This window comes from Cheilinus undulatus, linkage group 7 (genome assembly GCF_018320785.1).
Source record: "Cheilinus undulatus linkage group 7, ASM1832078v1, whole genome shotgun sequence".
Classification (NCBI taxonomy): Eukaryota; Metazoa; Chordata; class Actinopteri; order Labriformes; family Labridae; genus Cheilinus; species Cheilinus undulatus.
Window position 1 is genome coordinate 15,659,755 of NC_054871.1, and position 26,606 is coordinate 15,686,360.

General features: G+C 38.1%; 1 protein-coding gene across 3 annotated transcripts in view; it reads right to left on the bottom strand.

Moving 5' to 3' along the window:
- sgip1a (SH3GL interacting endocytic adaptor 1a) overlaps positions 1–12,959 on the bottom strand; it is a 102,399-nt gene extending 89,440 nt beyond the window's left edge. The window contains exons 1-2 of one of the 3 annotated variants that reach the window (XM_041790944.1): positions 12,434–12,537; positions 9–143 (exon numbers count right to left, since the gene is read on the bottom strand). In XM_041790944.1, the coding sequence (XP_041646878.1) occupies positions 9–51 (43 nt within the window). In that variant the 5' untranslated portion in view covers positions 52–143; positions 12,434–12,537. Of the gene's footprint in view, positions 1–8; positions 144–9,068; positions 9,137–12,433; positions 12,538–12,896 lie in introns of those variants that run through there. The other 2 variants (XM_041790946.1, XM_041790947.1) reach the window with 2 other exon arrangements.
- Between the last annotated feature and the right edge of the window lie 13,647 nt (positions 12,960–26,606).

The following is a 26,606-nucleotide window of genomic DNA, read 5'->3' on the forward strand; positions in this document are numbered from 1 at the left end:
TACTGTACCTGCAATGATGCGAAACCAGCCGGTACACAGCTCCTCAGCCATTTACAGCTCTGTCCATGGACCTCCTTGTGCTAACCCCAGCTAGACAAAAGGGACCGGAGCTGAGAAGATGGACTGAAGACAAAGACTATATGCTGGAAGAGAAAATGAATATGGAGTAAGCCAGGACTGTACCACACTGAACTGTTAAGAGGACAATCTTGCCTGTGCGCTGAAGCTGGCAAATAACTTGACCACTGCAAATGTACAAGGAATGCTCCCCGTCCCCATCATATAGAACACAACCTGTAAGGAATAGTAATGTGGTCACAGCAGACTAGGAGCCCAGACAAGTCGGGCAGTGAAGGTCAACATGTCCTTTTCTGCAGTACAGTCACACACACATACACACACTTCAATGTTTTTTTTTAATTTATGCTCAAGTTTTGCAGTAATGACAAAACACAACTAATTGAGACACATGCATGCTGCTCATTAAAAAATACCAAATTACTGAAAAAAGTAGGTGTTAGAGTAAGTGTATTACTCAGGAGCATTTCAGCTACAACTCCCATCACTGTTGAGAGTGTTGATGAATGTGAAAATTATTTTTTAGGGATACACTATATTAGATTTTTGAGGTTAATTTAAAATCTTTATTTTATGTTTTTCAATAATCCTTATTCACTGGAGCTTTGAAGGCTTGAGATAATTGTTTTTTTTTCCACCCTGAAGGATTTTATCATGAATATAGGAAGTGCCTTATTCACATGGTCTGTATTTAAGGCACAAAAGACATACACTTTAAATAAATCTTCCATAAATAAACTTCCTGTAACGTAAGAAAGAACACAAAAAATAAAGTCCTGGCAGTTATTTGATGATTAAAAAGGACTTTTCTTTTTACTGCTCAACAAAAATCCTAAAGATAGGCTGTTGCTGCCATCTGCTGTTTACTTTGAAGTAGTGCTCTAAACTGTACCCTCCAGCCTCTTCATTTCTGATTCACTTGTAAAACTGCTCCAAAGAGTATATAGAAACGGTTAAACTGTTACTGCAAGTATCAGTGCTATCACAAAACATATATCATGATTATTAAGGGTAACAAGAACATCTTCAATATAAAAACTATATATTCTTGACTTCTTGGTATCCTCATTATATTCATTTCACTGGTTCCCTTCAACACTTAACCAAAGGGTTGGGAATCACTATTTTTTGAGGTACAGGTCGGCTAAAAAAAATTAGTGTAGTGAAACCAATGACTTTACCCTGTGACTCTACTACACATTCTTCAGGCCTTATCTCAGTGAAACACTCTCCTGACAGCTGAGCAGTCTCTGGCATTTTGAAAGGAAGCAAGTACTAACCAAAAAATGACTACTTCACAAAGATGCACATAAATCTCTTTTAAAATTTTATGTTTAGTTAATTATCCTTTTTCAGTTCACACTTAACTGCACAATTTCTAATTGTGCACAATTTCTAATTGTGCAGTTATATGATTTATTTATTTTATGTTAGGCATTATTTTACTGTAATTATTTTTATTTCGTTTGAGTCAGTATCTTTGTATATCTATATAATTATACACATTAAGATATAACAGAAATGTCTAATAGTTTGTTTTCATTATTTTGCTTGCCAACAGCAGTTGTTACCAATCATGCCAATGCATCATTTTTAACTTAACTTAGAATTAGAAATCTATAGTGGCAGAACAGAATGAAATCTTCCAATATACCCCCCCCCCCCCCAAACACCATTTGACCTATTTTTTCTTCACCTTTGTTCATGCTTTTCACCTGTGGGGAGCAGTATTGCACTGATTCTCCTTTTCTCTGTAACATACGTATCTCTGCATTTCTTTGCTATCTAGCAGCATTTTTTTGACAAGTTAAAACCCAAAAGATGAATTTGTTTGAAATAGGTCGGCACTGTTGTTTTATGAGTACAGTTAAAAAGGACAAGCGGCAAACTGTTGTTATCTGGCAGGTGAAGACCCAGTGGGCGTAGGGGATGAGGCATAGTGATGCCACTGCAAGTCCCTGAATTTCTCATCATTCATCAAATGTGCTCTAGTTCCATCCTCAACAAAACCAGGAAACAAAGATAGCAAACTTGCACAAACTGTGCTTTTCTTTGGCACCTGCAACACTTGGTGCTGAACTATATTGTTGTTGGAGCATTCATCCTTAAATGTGAAAGCTCACAGCTTCTCTTGTATTTATTATCCTAGTAAATAGTAGCTAACCTCAAAAAACTTGGGATGATTTTCTTGAAAAATAAATAATGTGAACCACAACTGCTGAGTGGAAATTGTTGATACAGATATTTTCAAGAATTAACTATTTTCAGCATTAAAATAATAAAATAATTGCTTCAATCATCGGCTTGTCATCTCATTGCCATTCCACAGACAGGATAACAGATGCCTCAACAGGACGAATTCAACAAAAGCATTTTATTCATAATCATGAATATATATATATATATATATATATATATATATATATATATGTGTGTGTGTATACAATGTGGTTCTCTCCTTTCAGAAAATCAGAAATCAGAAATAGAGATGAACAGATAATGAGATAACGATCTTCAAAGAGCTAATGACAGCTCGGCCAAGCAGTGAGTGACAAAATCCGAAATGTGTCATAATATCAATAAGCTTTGAAGGCTGAGGCTCACCCTCATCAAGAGGTGTAAAGAACTGTTATTGGTTAAATCTGTAGCTGTTCTGTGATAAAATGTTTGCCAAAGGTAGTTGTAAAAATACTCTTCCTACACTGATAGCTTCCTACTTTAAGTAAGAGTCCTTCATTCAAAGTCTGTCAGTAGGCTACAGCGATGGCCTACTGACAGACAGTATCTCAGGTATACATGTATATGAGTGAGGTAAGGCTTTAGGAGAAAAAGAAAAAAAATGTCTGATTAATAGATTGTTAATAATCAAAAATAATTGCAGCCCATCTTACAACACACCTCTATATATAATCCTTGTAATCCTTGTAACCATCTTAGGCATACTACCCTTTGCAGAAGGAATGTGTTCACAGAGTATAGGTTTCATGGAAATGATGCCTTCAAGAAAACTTCATCTCCATACATGGACTTCCATGGGCTCATGTTGCAATTGTCACGTCCAACGCACCAAGGCCTCATGCGATTTCCTGCACACAGCAGGCAACATCCCTACAAACCTCCACCCTGCTCCATCTCTGCCCACCCCCAAGTGGTCTGATGAGGGACGATGATTAGTCATTTAATGCACAGAGAAGACAAACAACCACCCACCGATTAGGCAGCAGTGAGTGCAGCCAAACCAAAACAACTCACTCCGGTCAGTAGCTGGGGAAGGCATGTAGGATGATAAGGCGTGGTGATGGCAGGGTGCCATGTCAAGTGCCTACGTGCCACCCAGCCACTCATACTCTCTGTCTGTTAGTATTGCCAGACACACTGTTCTACATCATTACCCTACTTGCTGCCCTGCCTGGCATGGGGGGTGGGGTGAGCATACACATCTAGAGAAACACATACACACTTCATTTAGCAGGGAGGACTTCTGTGTAATTAGCACCCACTTCCCTATTACTTGATGATGCTAAAGAGGCTGACTGCCAGCTCATAGGTGAATTTGGCTTGTTTAGTCTAAGGCCACTGGTGGTATTATTATCAGTTCATCACTCTAAGTACTTATATGGCCATTTGCTTAAAAGCAGCTTTATAAAAATGTCTAGACAGGGAATTTTTTCCCCCTGACATTCTGAAAATGGATAATGACATGAAGCAAAGGGTCAGAGTCAAGCCCATAGCTGTGTTGAGGACCTGTGTATATAGAGGTCTGAACTAACTCTTTTGTGTTGTTTTTCTGATTTTACATCTCTTTGTTTTACAATTTTATTAGTATGATGACAATAAAAACATAGCTTTCAAGTGACACCATCAATCACTCAGAAGTTTTAATATTGCTTTATAAACGCTACAGCAAAAAAGTGGGTCATAGTAGAGCAGTGCTTCTAAACTGGTTGACCCTCAGGACCCACCATCAACTCCCAAAGAAGAAATTTTGACCCAATTTCTGATATTTTTGACCAATTGGATTTATTTCATGAAAAGTAGTAAAGTTTAGACCTCACCCAGCACATAACAAAAAAAAAGACAAAAAAAACATGTTTAAAAAGAGTTCTTTCTGGCACAATATTTGTTTCCAGGAACATTTGTAACCCACTGAAAACAGCTCTGCAACCCATTTTGGGTTTTGACCCACCAGTTGAGAGCCACTGAACTAGAGGATATTTAGTCAAACAATTTATTAGCCACTAAAAGGAACCATTATGGAGCTGGTTCAGTGCAAATCTAAAATCAGCTTCAGGGACTTAAAACTTTAATTTACAGTCTTGTATGAAAGAGTGTCCCTCCAGCTTCCTGCCCTGCAGCACTAATTTAATCAAAAACACACCATAATTCTGGATTCAGTGACCCAAAACCTAATTCAGAGTCTACCCCAGTAACGAGCCCCCTCTGAAAACTCAATTCTTTTCTGAAGCCTCATAGCTGGGGATGGAAAATATGAGCTCATATTTCTGATAGTTAGCTGGTTCAGTTTGTGGTCTCTGTAACGGTCCCCAGTATGTCAACACGGTTCCGATAAGTTCCTGTTACTCAAACCAATTACCATTTCCACACAAGAGCAAAGCCTAAATAAACAGAGCCCAAACTTGCTATACAATCAGCTTCTATCTATAAACAGTGGAGAAGTTTAAATTAGGCTTATCCCGAGAGAACCGGCCTTTGCTTGGACAGCCAGCTGAGATGACAGAATGGAGCCAGATGAGCTCACTGCAGGGAGTTTCAAGGGGTATTAGAAATAGCACATGCATAAGTTCTACACTTACAGTCTCATTGGATAATTCAAATGGAAAATCTTATACAAAGTTATAGAAGTTAAAATTTGATATCAATTTGACTTTGTCTCCATTCAACAAGAAAATTACCCTGGTAAAGACAATGGGCTGATTTACTCATCTGCCTGAAGCTAAGGTGAAATCAGAAAATCAAGAGTTGTAGCTAAATAATAAGAGACCCCACAGCTGAACTCATATCAGACAAAAAAGGAGAAGAATTCGCCTCCACTTGCTCAGCGGATCATTTCCAAGTTGGCTGGACACCCACGAGAATGTTATTAATATAGGTTATGTGTGTGTGAGTTTGTGTGTGTGCTGTGACGTGCTGGTAGGAGCCCAGCTAGGCCTCCCAATGACGCATTTAATGCTGCACCCATAATTCATGAGGCCTCTTAAAATAGGAGTGTAGATTTTTAAGATCTGCTTTTCCTGACAGCACTTGAGGGTAGCGAGAACACTGAAACTGCCTGTGACATAATGTAGTAGGTCATGAGGCAGACTCAAAATCATGATATAAGAGGAAAAAGTTTTCATCCTGAGGTTAGCAGAATGACCAGTGATAATGATGTCAGGCTTTTTAACTAAATGTAGGCTATGAACCAAACAACAATCAAACATAGCCCACAGATTCACCACATTGCTGTCTGAGCCAGGAGGATAGAGGTTTAATTACACAGAAGTCTATAGGAGAAAAACTTGGTCCTAACTAATTCCACGTTGTTCTTTTCTTTTGCTTAAGTCTTAATGTTTTAAATGTTTGATAAAATGTTTGGCCAAAATCCTTGTATGTCATTATAATATTTTTTTAGGAAAAAAAAAAGAAATAGAATAATTTTTAAAATGTATTTGTGGCAGCTATGATTAAAAATGCTGCTCAGAGACCAAGGCGATGTTCACACTGCAGGTAAAAGTGAAGCAAATCTGATTGATTTGCCTATATGTGACTCATATCTGTTTTTTTTCCGACAGTGTAAACGGCACAATTCACATTGAACCTCTTCTCATATCAGATTCAGTCCACTTTCATATGTGGTAATAAATCAGATAGGTATCTGATCTTTTGGAATTCAACCCCAGTGTGAACTGCCAGGTCACACTGAACGTGCCTTAATGTCATTCAGGAGCAACACACAACACAGTTCTGTGCTGGTGGGGAACAGAATCAGTGGAGGGGGGAGTCTTTCCCTCAGTGAAAACAAACATGGAAGACAGCAGTGATGGAGGTAGTCAGTGGTGGGACAGTGGCCTTTTACAAGTATTTGGGGTAAGGATGCATGATACCAGGTTTTTGCTGATATCTGATATTCCGGGATTAATTTTAGCCAATACTGATATTTAAATGTAGTTAAGACCTAAAATTTCAGTCATTTTAAACACACTTCAAATTTGTGGGGAATGATGATAAATATGGAAAAGACTTCAGCTGACGTGGGTCTGGTGGTCCGGCCTAAAAATCCACTAACTTATTCATTCATACAGCCAATATTTACAGCTGATATAGGCAGATGTCTTTTTTTGCCAATTTCAGTTGTAAATATCAGAAATGTCCATATCTGCTGATACTGATAATTTACTTTTTAAGCAAATACCTGCCAATACTACAACTGCTGATAATACTGTGTATCCCTAATCGAGGGTGACACTTTAATATAGTCACAACTTGAGGGCTTGTTTAAAAAAAAAAAAACTCTTTTTGAAAAATATTCAAAAGAAATGGCTGAACATGGTCACAGATGGATGTGACAGTAGTGCCTTAGGTGAAAATTCTTAAAGCTAAAGAGGCTAAAAACTCCACTCAACATAGTGGTCATGGTCATGTGTGTTTTTACAATGAGCTGGACTGTAATCAGGGGGACAAAGCCAGCTATCAGTTCAGTTTGGCTATCAAAGATCATGACCTGTAAACGACAGTCTACATTTAGAATCAAACTCAGTTTAAGTTTTGACAATTTACCCAACATAAGAGTGACAAAAAATAATTCAAACAAAAGTCCAAAAGATTATGATTATTATGACAATGGTCAAAAGAAAAGATTCAAACCCTCTCAACTAAACAGGTTAAATAATGTGAAAACCATTTAAAAAAAACAAAAATACTAGTGGCTCCTACATAGCCGATAAATTCGTCATTCATGATCAACTGAAAACTCTGTTGAGTTTAGTAGACTGTCATGAGCCATTCTGGTCTTTCCAATGATGAAGTATACAGAGCTGTCCTGTGAACTGTATGTTTTAGGGCCAACACATGCATGCCAAAATATACTAGAGATAATGCATCAAAGTTTTTCCCTATGTTGACACTGGCCCATTCCCTATGTGCATGCAAATAAAACACAGATAATCAAATCACACAAACTGCATGTATGTACAAAAACACCTCTGCAGAGAAAAAAAATGAGTGTTAAATGAGTGTTTTAATAAAGCACATGATCTCCTCTTTTCCTCATGTAGGGCATCATTATCCACAGAAAAACCCCCTAAAACTCTAAAACCCCCTCAGAGTTCCACTGAGCTCTCTATCTAAAATGAGCAGCCCTGACACCTTCTGACACTCCGCTAATATATAAAGCCTATTGCATGATATAAATTTTTTTTTGCAAACACCTAGCTTCATGTAAAAAAGAAATATCAAATTCTGATATCAGGTTAAGAATTTATTGCCCAAAGATGTTCAGCATTAGGTTCTATACTACTTCTCCACAGCAAAGTCCAACTGTGATGTGAAAAGCCCACACATGGAGGAAAAGAACATGACTAGATACACTATATTGCCAGAATTATTCACTCACCCATCCAAATAATTGAAATCAGATGTTCCAATCACTTCCATGGCCACAGGTATAAAAAAAATCAAGCACCTAGGTATGCAGACTGATTCTACAAACATTTCTGAAAGAATGGGTCACTCTCAGGAGCTCAGTGAATTCCAGCATGGTACTGTGATAGGATGCCACTTGTGCAACAAGTCCAGTTGTGAAATGTCCTCGCTCCTAAATATTCCACAGCTAACTGTCAGTGGTATTATAACAAAGTGGAAGCAATTGGGAACGACAACAACTCAGCCACGAAGTGGTAGGCCACGTAAAATGACGGAGCGGGGTCAGCAGATAATGAGGCGCCTAGTGTGCAGAGGTCGCCAACTTTCTGCAGAGTCAATGGCTACAGACCTCCAACCTTCATGTGGCCTTCAGATTAACTCAAGAACAGTGCATAGAGAGCTTCATGGAATGGGTTTCCGTGGCCAAGCAGCTGCATCAAAGCCATATATCACTAGGTGCAATGCAAAGTGTTGGATGCAGTGGTGTAAAGCACGCCGCCACTGGACTCTAGAGCAGTGGAGACGCATTCTCTGGAGTGATGAATTGCACTTCTCGATTTAGCTATCTGATCGACAAGTCTGGGTTTGGCAGTTGCCAGGGGAATGGTACTTGTTTGACTGCACTGTGTCAAGTGTAAAGTTTGGTGGAGGGGGGGTTATGGTGTGGGGTTGTTTTCAGGAGCTGGGATTGGCCTCTTAGTTCCAGTGAAAGGAACTCTAAATGTTTCAGTATCCCAAGAGATTTTGGACAATTCCATGCTCCCAACTTTGTGGGAACAGTTTGGGGATGACCCCTTCCTGTTCCAACATTACTGTGAACCAGTGCACAAAGCAAGGTCCATAAAGACATGGAGGAGAGAGTTTGGTGTGGATGAACTTGACTGGCCTGCACAGAGTCCTGACCTCAACCCGACAGAACACCTCTGGCATGAATTAGAGCGGAGATTGAGAGCCAGGCCTTCTCGTCCAACATCAGTGTGTGACCTCACAAATGCGTTTCTGGAAGAATGGTCAAATATTCCCATAAAAACACTCCTTAACCTTGTGGAAAGCCTGTTGAAGCTGTTACAGCTGCAAAGGGTGGACTGACGTCATACTGAACCCTATGGATTAAGGATGGGATGTCACTTAAGTTCATATACAGGCAGGTGAGCGAATACTTTTGGCAATATAGTGTATATCCTTATCAAAATAACGGGTATGAATAAATTACATCACAACTGATGGGTGGGATAAGCCAAATGGTTGGTGTTTTCCCAAAACTGCAGGAAATACTTTGCTCCTCCACATTAGAACATACTGAGGCATCCCCCTAACAATCAATTGGAAAAGCAGCATGAATGACTCACCCTCTCCCTGAAATGGCAACAACAACACTTTCTGTATTTAACCTTCAAGTCGGCTGCAGATACATTCTTCTTTCTTTATTTCTCTGTGCACAAATATTAAGGGGAGATTTAGGACACAAGGAAACAACACACTAGAGAATAACACGGTGAATTGTGAGAAGTTCCTGAAAAAGCTCATTTTGTTTAAATGAGTGTTTCTCATTTATCTGCAAATATTCATTCCCCATGCTATGAAAAAATAACTTATAATTACATAACATTACGACACATGAAGCAAATACTCAAAACTATTTCTTGAGTAAACCACTGGGCGGAGTAACACAGTGCAGCAGCCATGTCTGGAGAGTAGTTCCGGCTTTGCATTTAACTTTAAAACATCTCTGTCTCGTAATGTTCCATGATTATTTCATAGAGTGGTGAATGTACAGGTAACAACTTGTCCACGAGAGCGTTTTGGAGTTGTTGGATTGTGTATTTGATGAGTTTGATGAGGGAATGCAAAAAAAAAAAACGTCTTCTTCCATAGCATTAGCTGTGCAGCTGGTATATCAGTCCCCCCAGATCTGGAAACAGCTTGCACCGACAACTAAAGGAAACAAACCTATTACTAAGACTATAGGAGTTATCGCAATGGGTGAATTTGCTAAAATGTTGAAGTATCCCTTTAAATTTCTCTGAAACAATTAAAAAAAAACTTGGCGCTGAAGTGCAATACACTGACAGAGTATCTTCATGGGCAAAGTCCTGAACCCACTGCCTGATAATACTTCATTTCAGGGTTTTCACAGCTCAACACAGGAAACAGAGATCAGACATTTTCCCAGGGCTGAATTCCCAGGCAGAGTCCATGTAAAACTGAAACCTCATTTCCCACTCATTACTGTCAAGCTTGGCAATCCCCTTTTCCTCCACAGCCTTTCCCACATATTGTAAACCTCTACTTGAACTCACTCTGCTCTCACTCTCACACATGCAGCAGTCCTCTGTGATACTACAGCTGCCCATGTTCAATACTCACAGGACCATGAGCCACGAGGAATACTGGCACTGGTTTTTGTTTACTCACAACTGATAAATTTTCTCTGTTGCTATCTAGAAAGAGTATAATTGAAAAACAATTGTCATGAGTACATTTTCACAAGAACACTGTAGCCTCAACCTGACATGCCTAGATTACTGATATGTCTCACATCCATCTGGGCAATTGCCCATAGTCTGTGTTTCCGGGGGGGGGGGGGGGGACTATGAAGTCTTATGAAGTAGTGGATATGTGCAGCTTCAGAGAGTGAACTCTACACAGCAGCCATTATCATTGCTAACAGTCCGATAGTGAAACAAACTCAAAAGAAATGTTGTCCAGTTCTGATAAAACTGAGCTGTAGCTACACCCAATCTAATAATTCCACTTGCAGGTATTGTATATCTGCTTGCAGTGCAATTAAACCCCATCAATAACTATTGCAAGCTCATGTTGAGGCTGGTTTGGAAAAGAGCAAAAACGCATTTTCCAAAAAGCTGAAATGGCTGATTTGCTCTTCTTGTGGTAAAGAAATGTGATCCAATTCCGATAAAGAATAATGTCAATATAGCTACATCCAAACCAAGCCCAACACCAGCTGCCATCATTTACCAGCTTACAGTACAATTGAACTCCACCTATAGCTACTGCCTCATTGTCCTCAAATGACACTTATTGATCCATCTGTTGTCAGACCAGGCAGAATAATTTCAGGTCACCACTTACACAGGATTGGTGTTTGAGGATGGAAGCCAAACCCATATCTCAGGTGTTGGCCCATGTGAAAGTTCTCACATGCAGCAGCAGCTGTTTAACTAAACCAGCAGAGTTGTGGACAAAACACCACAACACTTTGACTAGACATAAATACCATCACATGATGATGCTGCACAGTCTGGCCTCTGATATTTTAATTAAATTCCCCCCAGGCATCAACACCACAGCTATTACAAAACAAACTGAGTTAATTAATCAGATGGATTATTAATTTCTCAAGCAAATGGTATATATATTTCAGTTGAGCCAAACCTCATGCACAACACAGTGAGACGACCAATCAATTTGAATTAACTGACTAAAGTACACTGATGCCAGAACATAATTACTGGGGACAAAAGCAGATTGGTCTTGTGTCCCCACCTCCCCTCTCTATTCCCTACTCCAGCCCTGCTTCCACGTGTTAGAAACATGGTGCATTAAACTTTCACAAGCTGCTAGATTGGATCCATTGTGTTTATAGTATTATGGCAGGTTCCATAATTCCCAGGCCTTAAGCAGACTTGACACCACTCAGGCAAAGATTATGTTTTGAATCCCCAAAAGCACTCTCTTTTCCTTGATAAAAGCCCTCAGACTGACCAGAATCCAGTTTTTAAGCAACAACACATGAGATGGAGGGATTTTCTGAATACCATCCCTGCTGTGATTTGGTAATGCCGCCTCATACCACAGATAACTTTTCTGATGGATATTCATCAGTACATTCTCAACCTTAAGTGAGATATTGCTTTTAAACAAGTTATCCAAGAGGCAAATGGCTGTAAAAAGTAAAAATCAACAGTGGATTGTTTTGTAACTCCACTAACTCACTTGTATGTTAGAAGGATAGTTTTATTTCAACACCAGGAAAATTTGATGTCCTTGTGTGGTTGATTTAAGAAAAGCGAGAGAAAGAAAGAAAAACTACCTAGCAGAAGGGAAAAGACCCGGTGATGATGTTCTCTCCAATAGTCACTTAGGGCATGCCTCTTGTCCAATCAGTTGGGACCACAACTCAAAGCAATATCCACTACAAAAACACTAGCCTAAAAATCTTACACAAAAGTCAGCATCATGTGAAAACAGACTGAAGGTGTAAGTAATTTTAAAAAACAGCAAAATTGACATTGTCTGCTGTCTATGTTAGCCAGCACAAATTCAGAAAACAAAATTCCTGGTTTCACCCATAAAGTAAACTAACTCATGCATTCTTATGCGTCCCAGCTCTTGCTTTAATAAAGCAAACTAACCACGTAATGGACAATTAGTTGTTAAGCAACCAACAAACCTCCTTTAAACCACAGGGCTTCTCTTTTGACGGACTTCTTGTATTAAAATGTCGTGTGTTAACTTTGTTCACATCTAACCTGAAAAGAATATTTTCTTTGAATAATATTAATGCAACACTTTACTCAGTAAGAACTTGAAATGAAATTTAATATAAATATTTTAGCTATGGTATGGACCCATCATGTAGCTAACCTCAGCTAACGTTGTTTGAGCTTTCAACCGTTAAACTCGTTGCACTGATATTTACCAGAGTCTAGTGGCATCTATTCCGCTTCTTAAACATAGATATAACACTTACCACTACTTGGACAACATTTTGGTTCGTCAATCTGTCTTCGGCTCAGTTCAGAGACGATTCACTGACTCCAGTCCAATAAGAGAAAACCAACTGCGTGAAATCGCGCAACTGGTTGCCTACCGGAAGTCACGAGGCAAAAAAATCTCCCGTTTTGGCGAGTGTGACGCATTAACAAAATATTTTTCCCCACCTCTTTCTTTACACAAAAATATAGTTTAGTATTTATTTTTCTAAGTATATAATAAATAAATTATCGATAGATAGGTTATTTCACTTTTGAAAATAAATTTAAAGCCTGAAATGAACAAAGAGGTGTGTCACTTCCTGCTACCTTTACCACGCTTGCTGTTTAGCACTTCATCAAAATATTTCTCTAGAGTGAAATACTGAATCATATTTGTAAAGCTGGACTTCACCAACGCCTCTTTATAACTAGAAATGTGTTTTGAAAGAGGTAGGTTACCTGTTTTGCTTCTGTTTTGGCTCAGTTTCATGAATACAGGCACGAAATGTAAGCTAACTATGAACGTCAATGTCTTCTAAGCATGGAGGGGCTGCAGGGCGTTGTGCTACAGGTAGTCAAATCTGAAATGAGCAAAGTACATTTTTAGCATTGAATAGTTAAACAAATTATATATGTCTACTGTTGTTTGGGGTCTTTTTGATAATTCAAGATTCCATACCCATTTATAAGATAACCATATGCAGTGGTTTGAATTCAATTATAATACCACAGGTAGGCCTAAATGTTTAGTACACCTGAAGTATGGATATATGATATAGCATTTTTGCCACTACAGTATTAGCCGATATTTCCTTTGGCCCATGTCTGTCAATTTCAAGAGCACCAAGTATGTCTTGTAGACCCACACAAATTTACCTGCTGCTCTCATTGTGAGTCTTTTTTTAGACACATTAAGTAAGACATGTTTGATTCTACCATAAATGGGAGTATTCTTTTTTTAAATATGGACATCCAGGAATGAAAAGCATAGAAGTTTCTCTGTATTACATGAAAATTATTAGCTATATTTATTTTTGTCACTTAGAGTAAAACCAAAGCCCACTTTGTTTTTTGGGGGATATAGAAATTGCACTGTAACAATCTGGTGACAAACAGTTTGCTTTGTAGTACGTAAAAAAAAAAAAAAAATCTCCTTTTATATGGAGTGATACTCTCAAATTGGAATTTTATTCTACTAATTGAACAACAGTCATGACAAAGTGCTTTAAATAAAACAAAAAACAGATTCCTTTCAAGTTCAAAAAAGTAAACTAGCTGTAAGTCAGACCTTAAAGTACAGCCCTGTGAAGGAATAAGCATGAAAAAAAGGAAATGTTAAGCTGAGGTATGTCTGCTGGTTCAGCTCAAGACAAATCAAGGAGCATATATTATGCAGAAATGTATGGCTACTATACCTTCTGTAGACATCAGCAGAGTATTCATGTCTGTCAGTATGAAAATTAGCTTTTAAGCTATTATCTACAAATACAGACATCCCATTACTTTGTGCATCCTTAGCTTGAACAGCCCTTGCATCATTGCACTGGTTGATAATTAATCAAAACAGTCCAAGAAAGTAATTTCCTCTGGCAAACCACGGTATTTTGACGTGCAGCCCAATACTGTTGCATAACAGGGACTCCACCTGTTTGTCTGCATTTGATTTTTCCACATTTTTGTAACAGTCAAAAGCAAACTTTTCTTAAACGCATGCAAACTGTACCTGATCCACGTGATGACTCTCTTCTTCTTTAAATCAATGTTCAAATTAGCATATTGTAAATGGCACGTGTCCGGCTGCAGGTGAATGTTTTGGTCCGCATAAATGGCGTGCGTGTTTTGACTGAGCTTAGAGGTGGGGTGTGTGCTTGTGGCTCTGTGTGCGCAGGATTAGACAGGACCTGCTAGGACTATCTGCTCTCTGCACTTCCCACAGAAATTGACCAGATCTCCTCTTAAGAACATGTTAATTGTATATTTAGATTTTATTAATCAGTTTATTTTAAGATATTTAGCCTCCATTTTGAAAATATTCAACCTAACCCTGATGTTATGCTTTAACCATATAAGGAAAATGTCCAGAGCTTCAAGTAAAGTCTTGAAATTGTATATTTTGTCTAAGCCAACAGTCTGATCTCATACCCAACTAGATTTTAAAAACTACCATCAAATCACCATGAATAAGAAGCCTGAACCATAAAGCCTGAATAATCAACCAACAATACAGTCTTTATCTTGCAAAACAGATCATTATAGTCCATTTATTTTGTCTATAAACATCAGCAATTAAATTGCTGAATAGTTTGTACAGTGATATTCTTTGTTCTTTGTGTGAGTATTATACAAAACACTCACAACACAGACACAAACGCAGGGCTTCTGCAGTAAATCTTGCCCTGTGAACTGCAGTGAAAGTATTATGTATTTCTCTGTGTGTGTACCTGCCTTAGGAGACATCACCTGGCATATAGCAGTGGAGATGTTGTACCACAGAGAAATGTCTAGAAGATGTGTCTCAGTATTCAACTCTGGCACAGTTGCCATGGCAACTCCATTGACAGAGAGACCTGCCCATTTCTAACATGTGAAAGGAAAAAAAAAACCCTATCAAAATCCCAAATTTAGAGCATCTTCAGCCTGTCTGTCTGGCTTTCCCTCTCCCTCTTGCTTTCATCTCTCTGCACGTGTACCCACTCACTCCCACACACTTGCATGCATGAACAGACCCTGATCAATTTGTTTTGGGAACACCGCCTGTATACCAGAGGCAGACAAACTGCAGTAAGGTCACTCAATATTTCTACCTACAAAAACAGGTACTAGTTAAACTTAAAAACGAAACTCACACAATGTATTTTTTTATATCAAATACCCTTTGTTACCTGAAATATTTGGTGCAAGACAGTTATTGATATGTTGTTTTTTACTTTAATTCTGAATTTATGTTTATTTTTTCCTTTGTTTGGCTCAGAACTCAGTTAAACCCCGAAACCAATGTGATGAAACTCATCGCTCTCCACAGCCCTGAGACAAGCCAGTCATTCACATGCTCCTTAGGGTGTCATTTTCTGATTTGGTAAGTTTTTCTTCTTTCTTTTCTGTTATTTTTTTCAAACAGCGTTTACAAGCTGAGAGTTGTGATGTGTATTGCTGGAGCTGGCTCTGGGCTACAGGATAAGTTAGTTGCAACAAATGGTTGCTCCCTAATAACAAGGCGTTGTAACTAGGGGTGCACCGAAATGAAAATTCTTGGCAGAAACCAAAAACTAAAAATGAGGAAACCAAGGCCGAAAATCGAAAACCGAAAGACTGAAATGATTTATTATGCCAATTATTAGTACCATTGCATTTATGGCTATGACAGTGTACTAACATCACTAAAATCAATTGCAGTTGCAGAAATTAATATTAATGCTTCAAAGAATAAATCAATTACAAAATTATGTAAATATTTATTAAGCACTGACATTCCAACAATGCATAATATGAAATAAAATAAAATACAAAATAAAATGTTTAACTTGACCCCACTCATGTATACATTAAATCAGTGGTTCTCAACCTTTTTTCAGTCATGTACCCTCTGTGAAGTATTTTTTCAGCAAAGTTCCCCCAAAACAGCGCAAAGCTTTTTGGCCAAAAAGAAAGACACTAAACACTGCTGTGACAGCCGTCTGATTTGTCAAACTTTGTAACTGATAAACACTTTCCCATTACAAATATTAGATTTTTTTTTCATACATTTTAAATGTTAAAAATGCATGAATAAATTCATGGCAAATCTTCTCATCACTAAATGTGGGAATTCAAAATTAATGTATTGAAAACAGTGACTGGACAGGCATTAAACCATTTAAACCCAGAAGTGTGCAAAGCACTGCTCAGCTGCTGTGGTCTCTCCAGAACAATTTGGAAAAAAAAACATTGAGCTAGAAAAGAACTTAAAACCTGTAAATAAATAATTAATTATAAAAAAGACAGCTTAGTGCCCCTTTTTGAAATAATAATAATAAAGATCTCTTCTCAAACTGAAATCAGGAACTTAGTTATAGATCAGCATTTCCTCACAAAAAATAAATAATGAACTGTTTTATGAATGGAGTGATTGTGAATGCAGTGATTAACAGGCATGTGCCAGTGTGGGTCAAACCATCCTGCCATGGGGGAGACTCAGGGGGTTTCAGGGTGATTAAATTTAATAACATACAAATATAAGCTCCACTTCGTAAACTTAAGGTCCTTATACTCCAGACGCAATTTTTTTCGTGCAAATTATTCACAAAAAATATTTACATTTCGAACCTGTAGTGAGTCAAAGCAAGCTTCCACACCAGCAACATCATTTCGCAGCGCGACATTGCTGCAGATTTTTTTTCAAAGTTTTTCTCCGACGAGCGCACATGGTGGTGGTGCTGATTTTTAAGGCAGACAGAGGAACAAAAACGTTGTCCTCTCCAACACCACCTGATGTTTGTCCTCTCCTCATATGGCCATTTTTGGCCAAAAATTTTTGGTGGCTGAGTTTTTGGTGCATCCCTAGTTGTAATAGTATACAAAAAAGTAATTGTGGAACTGTTTTCAGGTAACAGATTGGTAAATTTTCAGTAAGGGAAAATGCAGGACAAAATTTATTTTGGTTAATTAGGAACTTAAAAACGTCAAATTCCACCCCCAGGGGGCTCTCTACCAAAACAACAATATAATATGATGAATGCAGACCAGTGATGTCCATCTCTGCTGTTTACTTCTAGTTTTGAATTTAATAACTCAGTTAAAAAAATAGCACCACATGAGGCATATATTACCAAACAGAAAGCTAATATTTTGTTTTCAGTCACAGATTTCTCATAACGATGGAGAAATGCACTTAAAAAGACACTTCTGCATTTCACCCGGAAGTAGCTCCAGGATGCACATGTGCTCTGGCGTTGGTTCCAGCACACATGCCCATTCTGAGACTGCAGTGTGAATGCAGGTTTGTCTTTTTAAGTGCATTTCTCCGTCATTGTAAGAGATTTATTAATGAAAACCAAACGTCAGTTTTCCATTTAGTAAGTACGTCTTACGAGGTGCCATTTTCACAGAAACAGACGGGCTTTTCCGTTAAATGGTGCGGCCTGGCACAACTTGGTTTGACTTGGCACGGCAGCCCAGCGTGGCAGGGGATTTGCTTTTCCACCACAGCCCATTTGAGGGCCTGTCTAGAGCTGATGATGTAGTGTTTTGAGCCTTTCTTGTCTCTCTACACTCGCTGATCTGATTGACTTTACATCGTTTTAAAGCAACAATCAAACTGTAGACTGACAGCACTGCACGCTGCTCTTTTAACATTCTCTCTCTCTTTCTCTCTCTTTGTCTGTTTCTCTCTCTCTCTCTTTCTGTGATCAGTAAACAAACAATAATTCACACTTAGCATTGTGAGGAGAGAATTTTCCTGCATGTAAGTTAAAGAACAGTCTTCTGATGATTGATTTGTGGGTTGGGCAGTGAGAATGGCATGCTTTACTACCACCAGTTAATGAATTAAAGACTGACTCTGTCATGGGCTGAATGTTACGAACATCTCAAGCATTTTATTTTTTAAAAAGTCTAGAATTTATTTGTCTATCGAGAAGGGAAAGGGTCAAACTTTTGTTATTAGTAGGCGCAGAAAAGTTCTAATCCTGGATCTGCGCTTGGTCCTTCCTGATTTTACTCATCAGTGTCAGAAGCTGTGCCCAGCTATCTGACCATGAGCACAAAAATCTCAAGTTTTGGTGGTGTGTCATAAACGTGTGGGTCGTACAGTGAATGCTGACATTAGACCACCGCTGTAACAGAGTTATAGACAGCTGGAGCAGAGGCAGGGATGAAACATATCTCCCCGTTTCCCTGTTGAGATTGATTCAGAGGACTGACAGTTGCTGATAACTGTTTGTGAACTACATGAAAATGTTTTTCTTTGGAAATCGAAGAAATTTGGTTGTGATCCCAAATTTTTGAGCAGTAGTGTAGATAGAGAGATGGAGAAATGGATGGAAAGATGTTTGCAGGTATCTCGAAGCTTTTGCTTTTTGTTTGTTGTGAGATCTGAGCTCCGTCAGATGCCTCCTCTCTCCTTGGTCTCTGTCACCTGGTCAACAGGTGAATTTAAGGAAATGGAAGATCCTTTATCAGGGCACCTTACAGAAAGGCTTGTACTGTAACAGTTCTGTACAAATTTGTTACCCCAACACCCCTCTTATAACACATTAATTTTACAATTTTAAAAGGAATGTATTAATTAAATATTTTTTGCCATGAAGCCAATATTTACCATGTCTGCCTTATTTCTCTTTTATATGCTATAATATAAGTTAAAATCTGTCAATGCCTTTGTATTACTATTACAGAAATCCTGAAAATGCAGCCCATCTTGGCTGTATTTGGTCACTTCTTACTTTGAATTTGATGAGCTACAGGACAAAGCACAGGACCTTTTTTGAAAAAAATCCTTAGTTTTGTTTATTTGTTGCTCATATCTTTTATATTTCTGGATTGTTGTTTTTTTTTTTTATTTTGAAGCATTATTTATTAGTTTTTCTGTTTATTCGGTGCTGTATTAGTTGTGCTTTCTCTCAAAAGATGCCTGAGGCTTTTGTGTGCTTGAAAAGATGTTTACTCTCCTACTTTCTTTTTTCCAGATGTTTCTTCTATCAATTTTTTTTGTGTGCATTTGTTTTGTTTTTCAGTCTCAAAATAATCTTGGTTGAGTCAAAGTTGATGAAGTGCTGTGTGCAGATAGTTTAGTCCTTTTGGAGAAACTCGTAGTCATACATAAATTTGATCTGACAAACAGAAGTCTACAGGGTATTGCTGCTGGCAAAAAACATCTTTTTGTCTGATGTAAAACTTTTGAAAACCATTACAGATATTATTTGTGACAGTGGAGTTGTCCAGTGTTCAGCATGTGTTGTTAGACCAGATGACCCAGGTTCAAGCCCTGTAGCTGCTCTGTGTGTCATTAACTATAAATGATCAGCAGTACAGGAGATTACTGGAAGGAATGGGGATACAGGAGAACAACAGTGACACACGTGTGTCATTACACAAGCTCTCACGCAAGCCACAGAACTGTTCCCATGTGCTGCAGACATTCATGTTTTGTTAAGAGTGCGTGAGAGCAATGAAAGATTGAGAAAGTCTAAAGTGATGTTTCCAAAGGGCTCAGTGACACAGCTGTGGAAAAACCAAAAAAAAAGAAAACAGAAATTGGATCACACTTTGGTAAAAAACACATTCACTGTTATAGTTCTTATTTGTAAGGTTTTCTTCCTTTACCTCGTTTATGGAGTAATTATGAAGTTCTCAAGTTTTCCTATAAAGTCAAGGATTTAGTAAATAGTTTAATTGAAATTGGTATAGCAATTGAATGTATTTAGTTAACCAATGCAACTGCAGTCTTTAGCTTTAGTCTTCATTTCATTGAAGCATCAGATATTCTGATGACACTCATGCTTCAGTGGATAGAGCCAGAAACAGGGATGAGAGTGTAGGGGATGACATGAAAGAGCCACAGGCCGGATTTGAACCCAGGCTGCCCGTGTACGTGGGACATGATGTAACCACTAGGCCATCTGTGCCCTGCACCTCCATTCTTGATATAGAAGTCAATAAAAACTGCATTCCATAAGATATTTTTTACCAAACAGTAAACCAATGTTTTTTTTTGTTTTTTTTTTGTGGATGAATTTCACAAAATGAAGGAGAAAAGCTGTTAAAAATGGCCTTCCTAAGTAACACTGCAAGCGATCCCGGAACACTTCACAAGTAGCCAGTTAGCAGTTATTAATTTGCTTTCTTTGCTGTTATTTATGTTTGGTGGTATAGCTGTTCTGGGATCCTGCCCTTTCACAAGCCTATGTGGAAAGCATCAAGTAGAACCAGCCCACATTCCTGCTCTTCCTGCACCTACAAGGAAAGCCTGAGGCAGGGAGAGAGGCAGCAATAAACCCAGAGCAGAGCAGGCATCAGTGACAACAGAATGACAATGATCAAGTTAGATGTATCGTAGAAGAGGAGCTGGGGTGGAGGAGGGTTGTAAAAAGCAGCTTGCAGAGGGAGCAGCGAAGCACAGCAAGGCTAGAGCTGTTTTAATATGGCAGCATGAGTGCGATTAGCCAATAGCATGCTTATAGCGAATCAGCTGGCTGTCAGCTGAGGAGGGCCAGCATGAGATCAGCTGATCTCAATTATATTGCAGCCCTTTACTCTGTGGCCTACCTGAACTAATGATACACGCTCGATTTTTGGTTTGACCCAGAACCAGAGCCAAGCTTTATTTGCTCTGTCAGGTCTTCCTCCTGTTATGTGAGTCTGCCCTGGTCACGGCAGTTAAAACAACTAGGTGAGGTGAAGTATTTTCTGTAACAGGTGTTGTGATACTTCTTGCTATGTACACTGAGGTTTTGTATGCAGACTGTAACTTTACTATAAAGCCTTTATTTCACCCACTCAAACCTGAGTGACCAAATCCATTCAGACTTCCTGAAAGGGAAGACGCAGGCTTCATTTTGTCTATTGCATTCCTGGATGTACTGCGGCTTGTTTTTAGACTTCTTGTTCAGCTGTTTTTAAGCACCTCTGAGTGTTAGTTTTAGTTTTTTACAGATAGATGACGAGTGAACATCATACACTTTTAAAAACATACTAAAACAGGCTACTCTTCACTTATCATTTTATTTGCTTAATGGTGACGTTTGAATACAACTCCAGACATAAAACTACCACTGTGTGAAGTCTTAACCAATCAGATCAGGCAATTTTACACTCCCCAGATTTAGGTGTCGGTGCCAGTCAGTATGGTTGTGTCAAAGACTAAAATTAAGGATATTCTGTCCCCATTTTTATCTTATTTTAGTTAGTTTTATAAGCACACTATACAGTTTTAGTGAATTTCCGTTTTTTTTGGTAAAGCTTAGTTTTAATTTAGTTTCAGTTAAGTAAAATGATTTTTGAATTTTAGTTTTAGTTATTTAGGTCGTTTTAGTTAACTATAACAAGCTTGACCTCAATGTGGTGGCTTATGTCCCAAAAACGCAACATGCTATCTCCAGCTCTTCTCAAGCACAATGGGAACTCAACAATGTTCTTTTAACAGGCTGTCAGTGGTGTTTCTCTGCACCCTCAGCCACTCCATCATCTCTCCTCTAATTGGCTCTGGGGATAAAAATAGCCAAGTGTATCCATCGCGAGACTGATTTACTAGCTTCCTTTACAAGGTTAATGCAGCCTCATGGGACTCAGGAGGGACTCCGTGTGGCCTTTTCCCCTAAATCCTCTGCAGTAACAGTAGTACATTCTGGTTCTTGTTCCGTTCCATTATATTTTACAAGTTTTATTTATTTGCTTTTATCATGCAGCTTTGCCTTTTTCATGTAAACGGTGAAAGAGTCAGTTCTTTTCTTTTTCTGCCTCAATACATATTTTCATTCAATTCGATGCTTAAAACTAAGGGCTTCTTTACATTCAACAAGCTTTTTCTCTACAATCAATCAGTTTATTCCTTATATAAGCAGCTTAAAAACTCCTCTTGCAAATCAAAATCAATATCCAATGTTTGTCATTTACAGCAGTTTATTCCTCTGAGAGCAGCAGCAGTGTTTGACCTAACTGGCCCTATATCCAGCTATAAAACCACAATGACGCAGAAACTGAAGCCACATAATTTGCATTGAAGAGATGATATTTAACCCTTTATCGTCAAAAAAAAAATGCAGGCAGTTCAGCTTAGCTGGTCATGAAGAGATCTGGCACTGAATGTACTTTTAAGTTCAATCTCTCATTTTTTCTATCCACTCTGCACCAATGTGAATAGAGTTTCTCCAGTATTGAGGTTCTGCACACAGACAGCCAGTCTTTGACCAGTGATCAAAAGGTGCTTTTGCCACCTGATTATGACTTTACTTGTGGGCTAAAGTAAAAAAGCTTTACTTGAATTCAACGACTGGAAAGTCAAATCATTCTGTTTGCAGCCTTGTGTGAACAAAATGATTTCTTGTACATTTTTACTGTATTAATCTTCTTACCTTCATGCTGTGTTTACTGGCAGACTTTGACCAAAATGAGGTGTCATGCAGCTCACAGCTCTAATAATCATCATCATCATCATCACCATCTGGGGAAAATTAAATGAAGATCATTTGACGCACAAACCCTTACATAATGACATTCACGCTGACACCCATGTTTACACCTAATTACTGGGACTGGATCTCTGATTAGATGTTTTATAATGACAAAGTTAGACTTTGAATAGGCCCAGCCCTGGTGTGTGGGTGTGGTGGGGGTTGATTAGTAGTGCAAAGGATCACAAATCTCGTTGTTCAGATCAGATCATAGATTTTTGTCATGGATCAGATTGTTTTTTCAGTTCGACTAAAAAATAGAAATAAAAAATACAGCATGACTTGTACTCCCTTGCAGGCCACGACCTATAATGTACATTTTAACACCTCTGTGACCCGTGATAATGTAGGATACCCAGAATATTCTCCACTGTTTACACAGCTCCAAAAATAATAATGCAAGATGAGCAATTAACCTTGAATCCCCTTTTTATTTAGAACATTCTTTTAAAATCTGAGTACAACTTACTGCCCTATAAAAACGGCATCATTTCAGTAACAAGGTACAGCAAGTTTATTAACACAAAAAAATACAAGTCTTTCTCTGAATAACAGATCTGCCTCGAGAAACAAAAGGGTTATTTCTTGTGTCAGCTTTAACATTGTTGACCACACACACTGTTGATTCAGTGAATGTATGTGTCTGTGCACTGGCTGCACCTGCAGTGTGTTGTTTGTCAGACAAAACAACAAACTATTAGACCTAAACCTATTAGAATATAGGGCTGACAGCCTCAAGTCGATTGGTTGGTCAATTAGTCGATGACCTCATGTCTGACCAAAATCCAATTGGTCGAACAATCGCTCATGCTACTTTAATTGGTAGAATCCATTTTTTGCAGGGGTGAGGAAAAAGAAGTTGTGTTTTTATTTTTTTCAGTTATCTAGTGTTACAAAATATAATTTACAAAAAAAAACCCCTATGAATATAACTATTCAAATATAATTTACTCATGCCTTTAAGGGTAATTAATTACAGGCTAAATACCTACAAAGTCAGAACAACATCACTAGGACCCTCCCACCTTAGAGGAGAGCAAAGTCCCTGAAGCACGTTTATACTCCGTTTCATGTTAATTGACAACATGTCGAAAAATTCAGCGGTGTGGCAACATTTTGTTAAAAAGGAGTATTATTTAATTACAACATAAGGTGGTTATACTGCAAAAATTGTAAGATTTTTAAGTTCATTTTGGGTTCGTTTTGAATTTTAATTACTACCTAAATGCACTGACTACATTGTCAGTGATAAGTTTGATGTAGAAATAACATGAAGGTGTTTTTTTGTTTGTTTGTTTGTTTATTTTTTTATTTTTTTGTTTGTTTGGTCGTGGGATGGACCAAAAAAACAATCGATTAATTGAGAATCTGGTGCGATTTTTGTCGACCAAGTTTTTCTTTGGTTGACTACAGCCCTATTAGAATGTTTAATTTATTTAATTTATTATTATTTTTTAAATTTTGAATTTAACAAATGCTAACTAGTGGAAACCTGCCTGTAAAGAGTTGGTTGATTGGCACTGTTGTTGCTATTGTTGGTTAAATTGTAATTTGTAAAAACTCATGTGTAATGCTTTTCAAACTCCATGTAACAATTACCACACAAAGGCATATCTTTTTCTGAGAAGTACGTCTGACTATTGTTCTTGTTAAGATGACGGCCCAGTCCTGCGTAGGTTAAAAGAATCATAGATACATAGTTGTCACTGCACCATTGTGAAATAAAAATGTGTGGGCTCAGGAACATGAGATGTAATTACCCATAATCTCACTGAGGTCTTTGTCTATTCAGCTTAAATAAGTTATCAGCTATTCTCTCGCCTCTGTTTTAACCCTTTATGTTTGTCTGTCTCTCTTCTTATCAAACTACATGTAGTCCATAAAGTTCATATTCTGACTGCACAGAAATTTCACCTTCCTTTTAAGTGCTTAAACCACTGATTTAACAGTGCATCTCAAAAGATTAGAATGATGCAAAGTTCATTTTTTCCCATGATTTAATTAAAAAAGTGAAATTTCCATTTATTCTAGATTCATCTCATTCAAAGTAAAAATATTTCAAGACTCTATGTTTTAACTCTGGTGTTTACATCTGAAGCTCACAAAAATAAAAAATCCACTATCTCAAAATGTTAGAATATCTTAAAACATTGATCAAAAAAGGATTTATGATGCAGAGTTGTTGACCTTTAAAATTATACTCACTCATCTACCCAATACTTGATCAGGCTCCTTTTGCATGATTTACTGCATCTATGTGGCGAGGCATGGAGCCGATCAGTCTGTGGCACTTCCGCTGTTGAAGCCCATGTTTCTTTAATAGCAGCCTTCAGCTCGTCTGTATTGTTGAGTCTGGTCTCTCATCTTCCTCTTGAGTTTTACCCAGAGATTATCCAAGGAGTTAAGGTCAGATGAGTTCACTGCAAGGTTATGATAGTTTGGGATTTTTCATTAGATTTTATTCTCATGTAGTTTTTTTTAGCTTTTGTTTTAAATATCATTTTAATTTGTAAGTTTTTACTGCTGGTTGGTTAGTTTAGTTTTTATTTTTCAAAAATGCTTCATTTTAGTTTAGTTTTTATTAGTTTGAGTGTTAGTTTTAGTTTTTCTGAAATGTTTGATACCTGTCAGGGCAAGACCTAAAATGGCTCTGTACTTTCTTTTTATTTGTTAAATTTTGATGTTTGTATACAACTCAAGACCTAAAATGGCCATTGTGTGAAGTCTTCAATCAAATCAGGTGATTTTACTCTTCAGGCATGGGCGTACATGTCAGTGAAAGACTGAAGCTAAGGAGATTTGACTCAAATTTTGTTTTAGTTTTTAATCACAGAAGTAAGTTTTATGTTTTTTTGTAAAGGTAGTTTTTATTTAGTTTCAGTTAACTGAAATATTTTTTACCTTTAATTTTTAGTTATCTAGTTAGTTTACGTTAACCATAGTAACTTTGGTTCACAGGCCAGTCAAGCACAGTAATACCATGCTCAGAAACCAGTTTCTGGTAGTTTATCTGGCCCTATGTAAAAAAGTAATTGGCCCCTGAACCTAATAACTGTTTTTTTCACCCTTGGCAGCAATAACTGAAATCAAAAGTTTGTGTTAACTGGTGATGAGTCTTTCACATCGCTGTGGAGGAATGTTGGCCCAATCTTCTTCGCAGAATTGCTGTAACTCAGCCATATTGGAGGGTTTTTGAGCATGGACTGTCCGTTTAATATATCTCAATTGGATTTAAGTCTGGACTTTGACTTGGCCACTCCAACCCCTTAATTTTGTTTATTTTGAGCCATTTAGAGGTGGACATGCTGGTATATTTTGTGTCATTGTTCTGCTGCATAACCCAAGAGGGCTTGAGACACCAGACTCAACAATCCAGATGAGCTGAAGGCTGCTATCAGAGCAACCTGGGCTGCAGGACCACGGACTGATCGGCTCCATGACACGAGCAGAGATGCTGAAATTCATGAGAGAGGAGCTCAGACGAAGCACTGCGAACTGATGCTGATGGCTGGACATTCACCTTCGGGATTTTCTAATGGACAGCAGAATTCATTGATCCACCAATCACAGCAAGTGATGGATGTTTCTTGGCAAATGTGAGACGAGCCGTTGTGTTCTTTTATGTCAGCAGTGGTTTTGGCCTGGGAACTCTCCCATGATGCCATTTTGCCCAGTGCTATTTATATGGTTGAGTCATGAGCACTGACCTTAACTGAGGCAGTGAGGCCTACAGGTCTTCAGATGTCATTTTGGGTTCTTTTGTGACCCCCTGGGTGAGTCGTCAGTGCACCCTTGGAGTAATTTTGGTTGGCCGACCACTCCTGTTAAGGTTCACCACTGTTCCCAGTTTTCTCCATTTGTGGATAATGGCTCTGACTGTGGTTCGCTGGAGTACCAAAGCCTTGGAGATGGCTCTGTAACCATTTCCAGACTGATAGATTTTAATCACTTTGTTTTTCATTTGTTCTTAAATTTGTTTGGATCGTGGCGTGATGTGTTTTTTTTTTTTTTTTTTTTTTTTTGA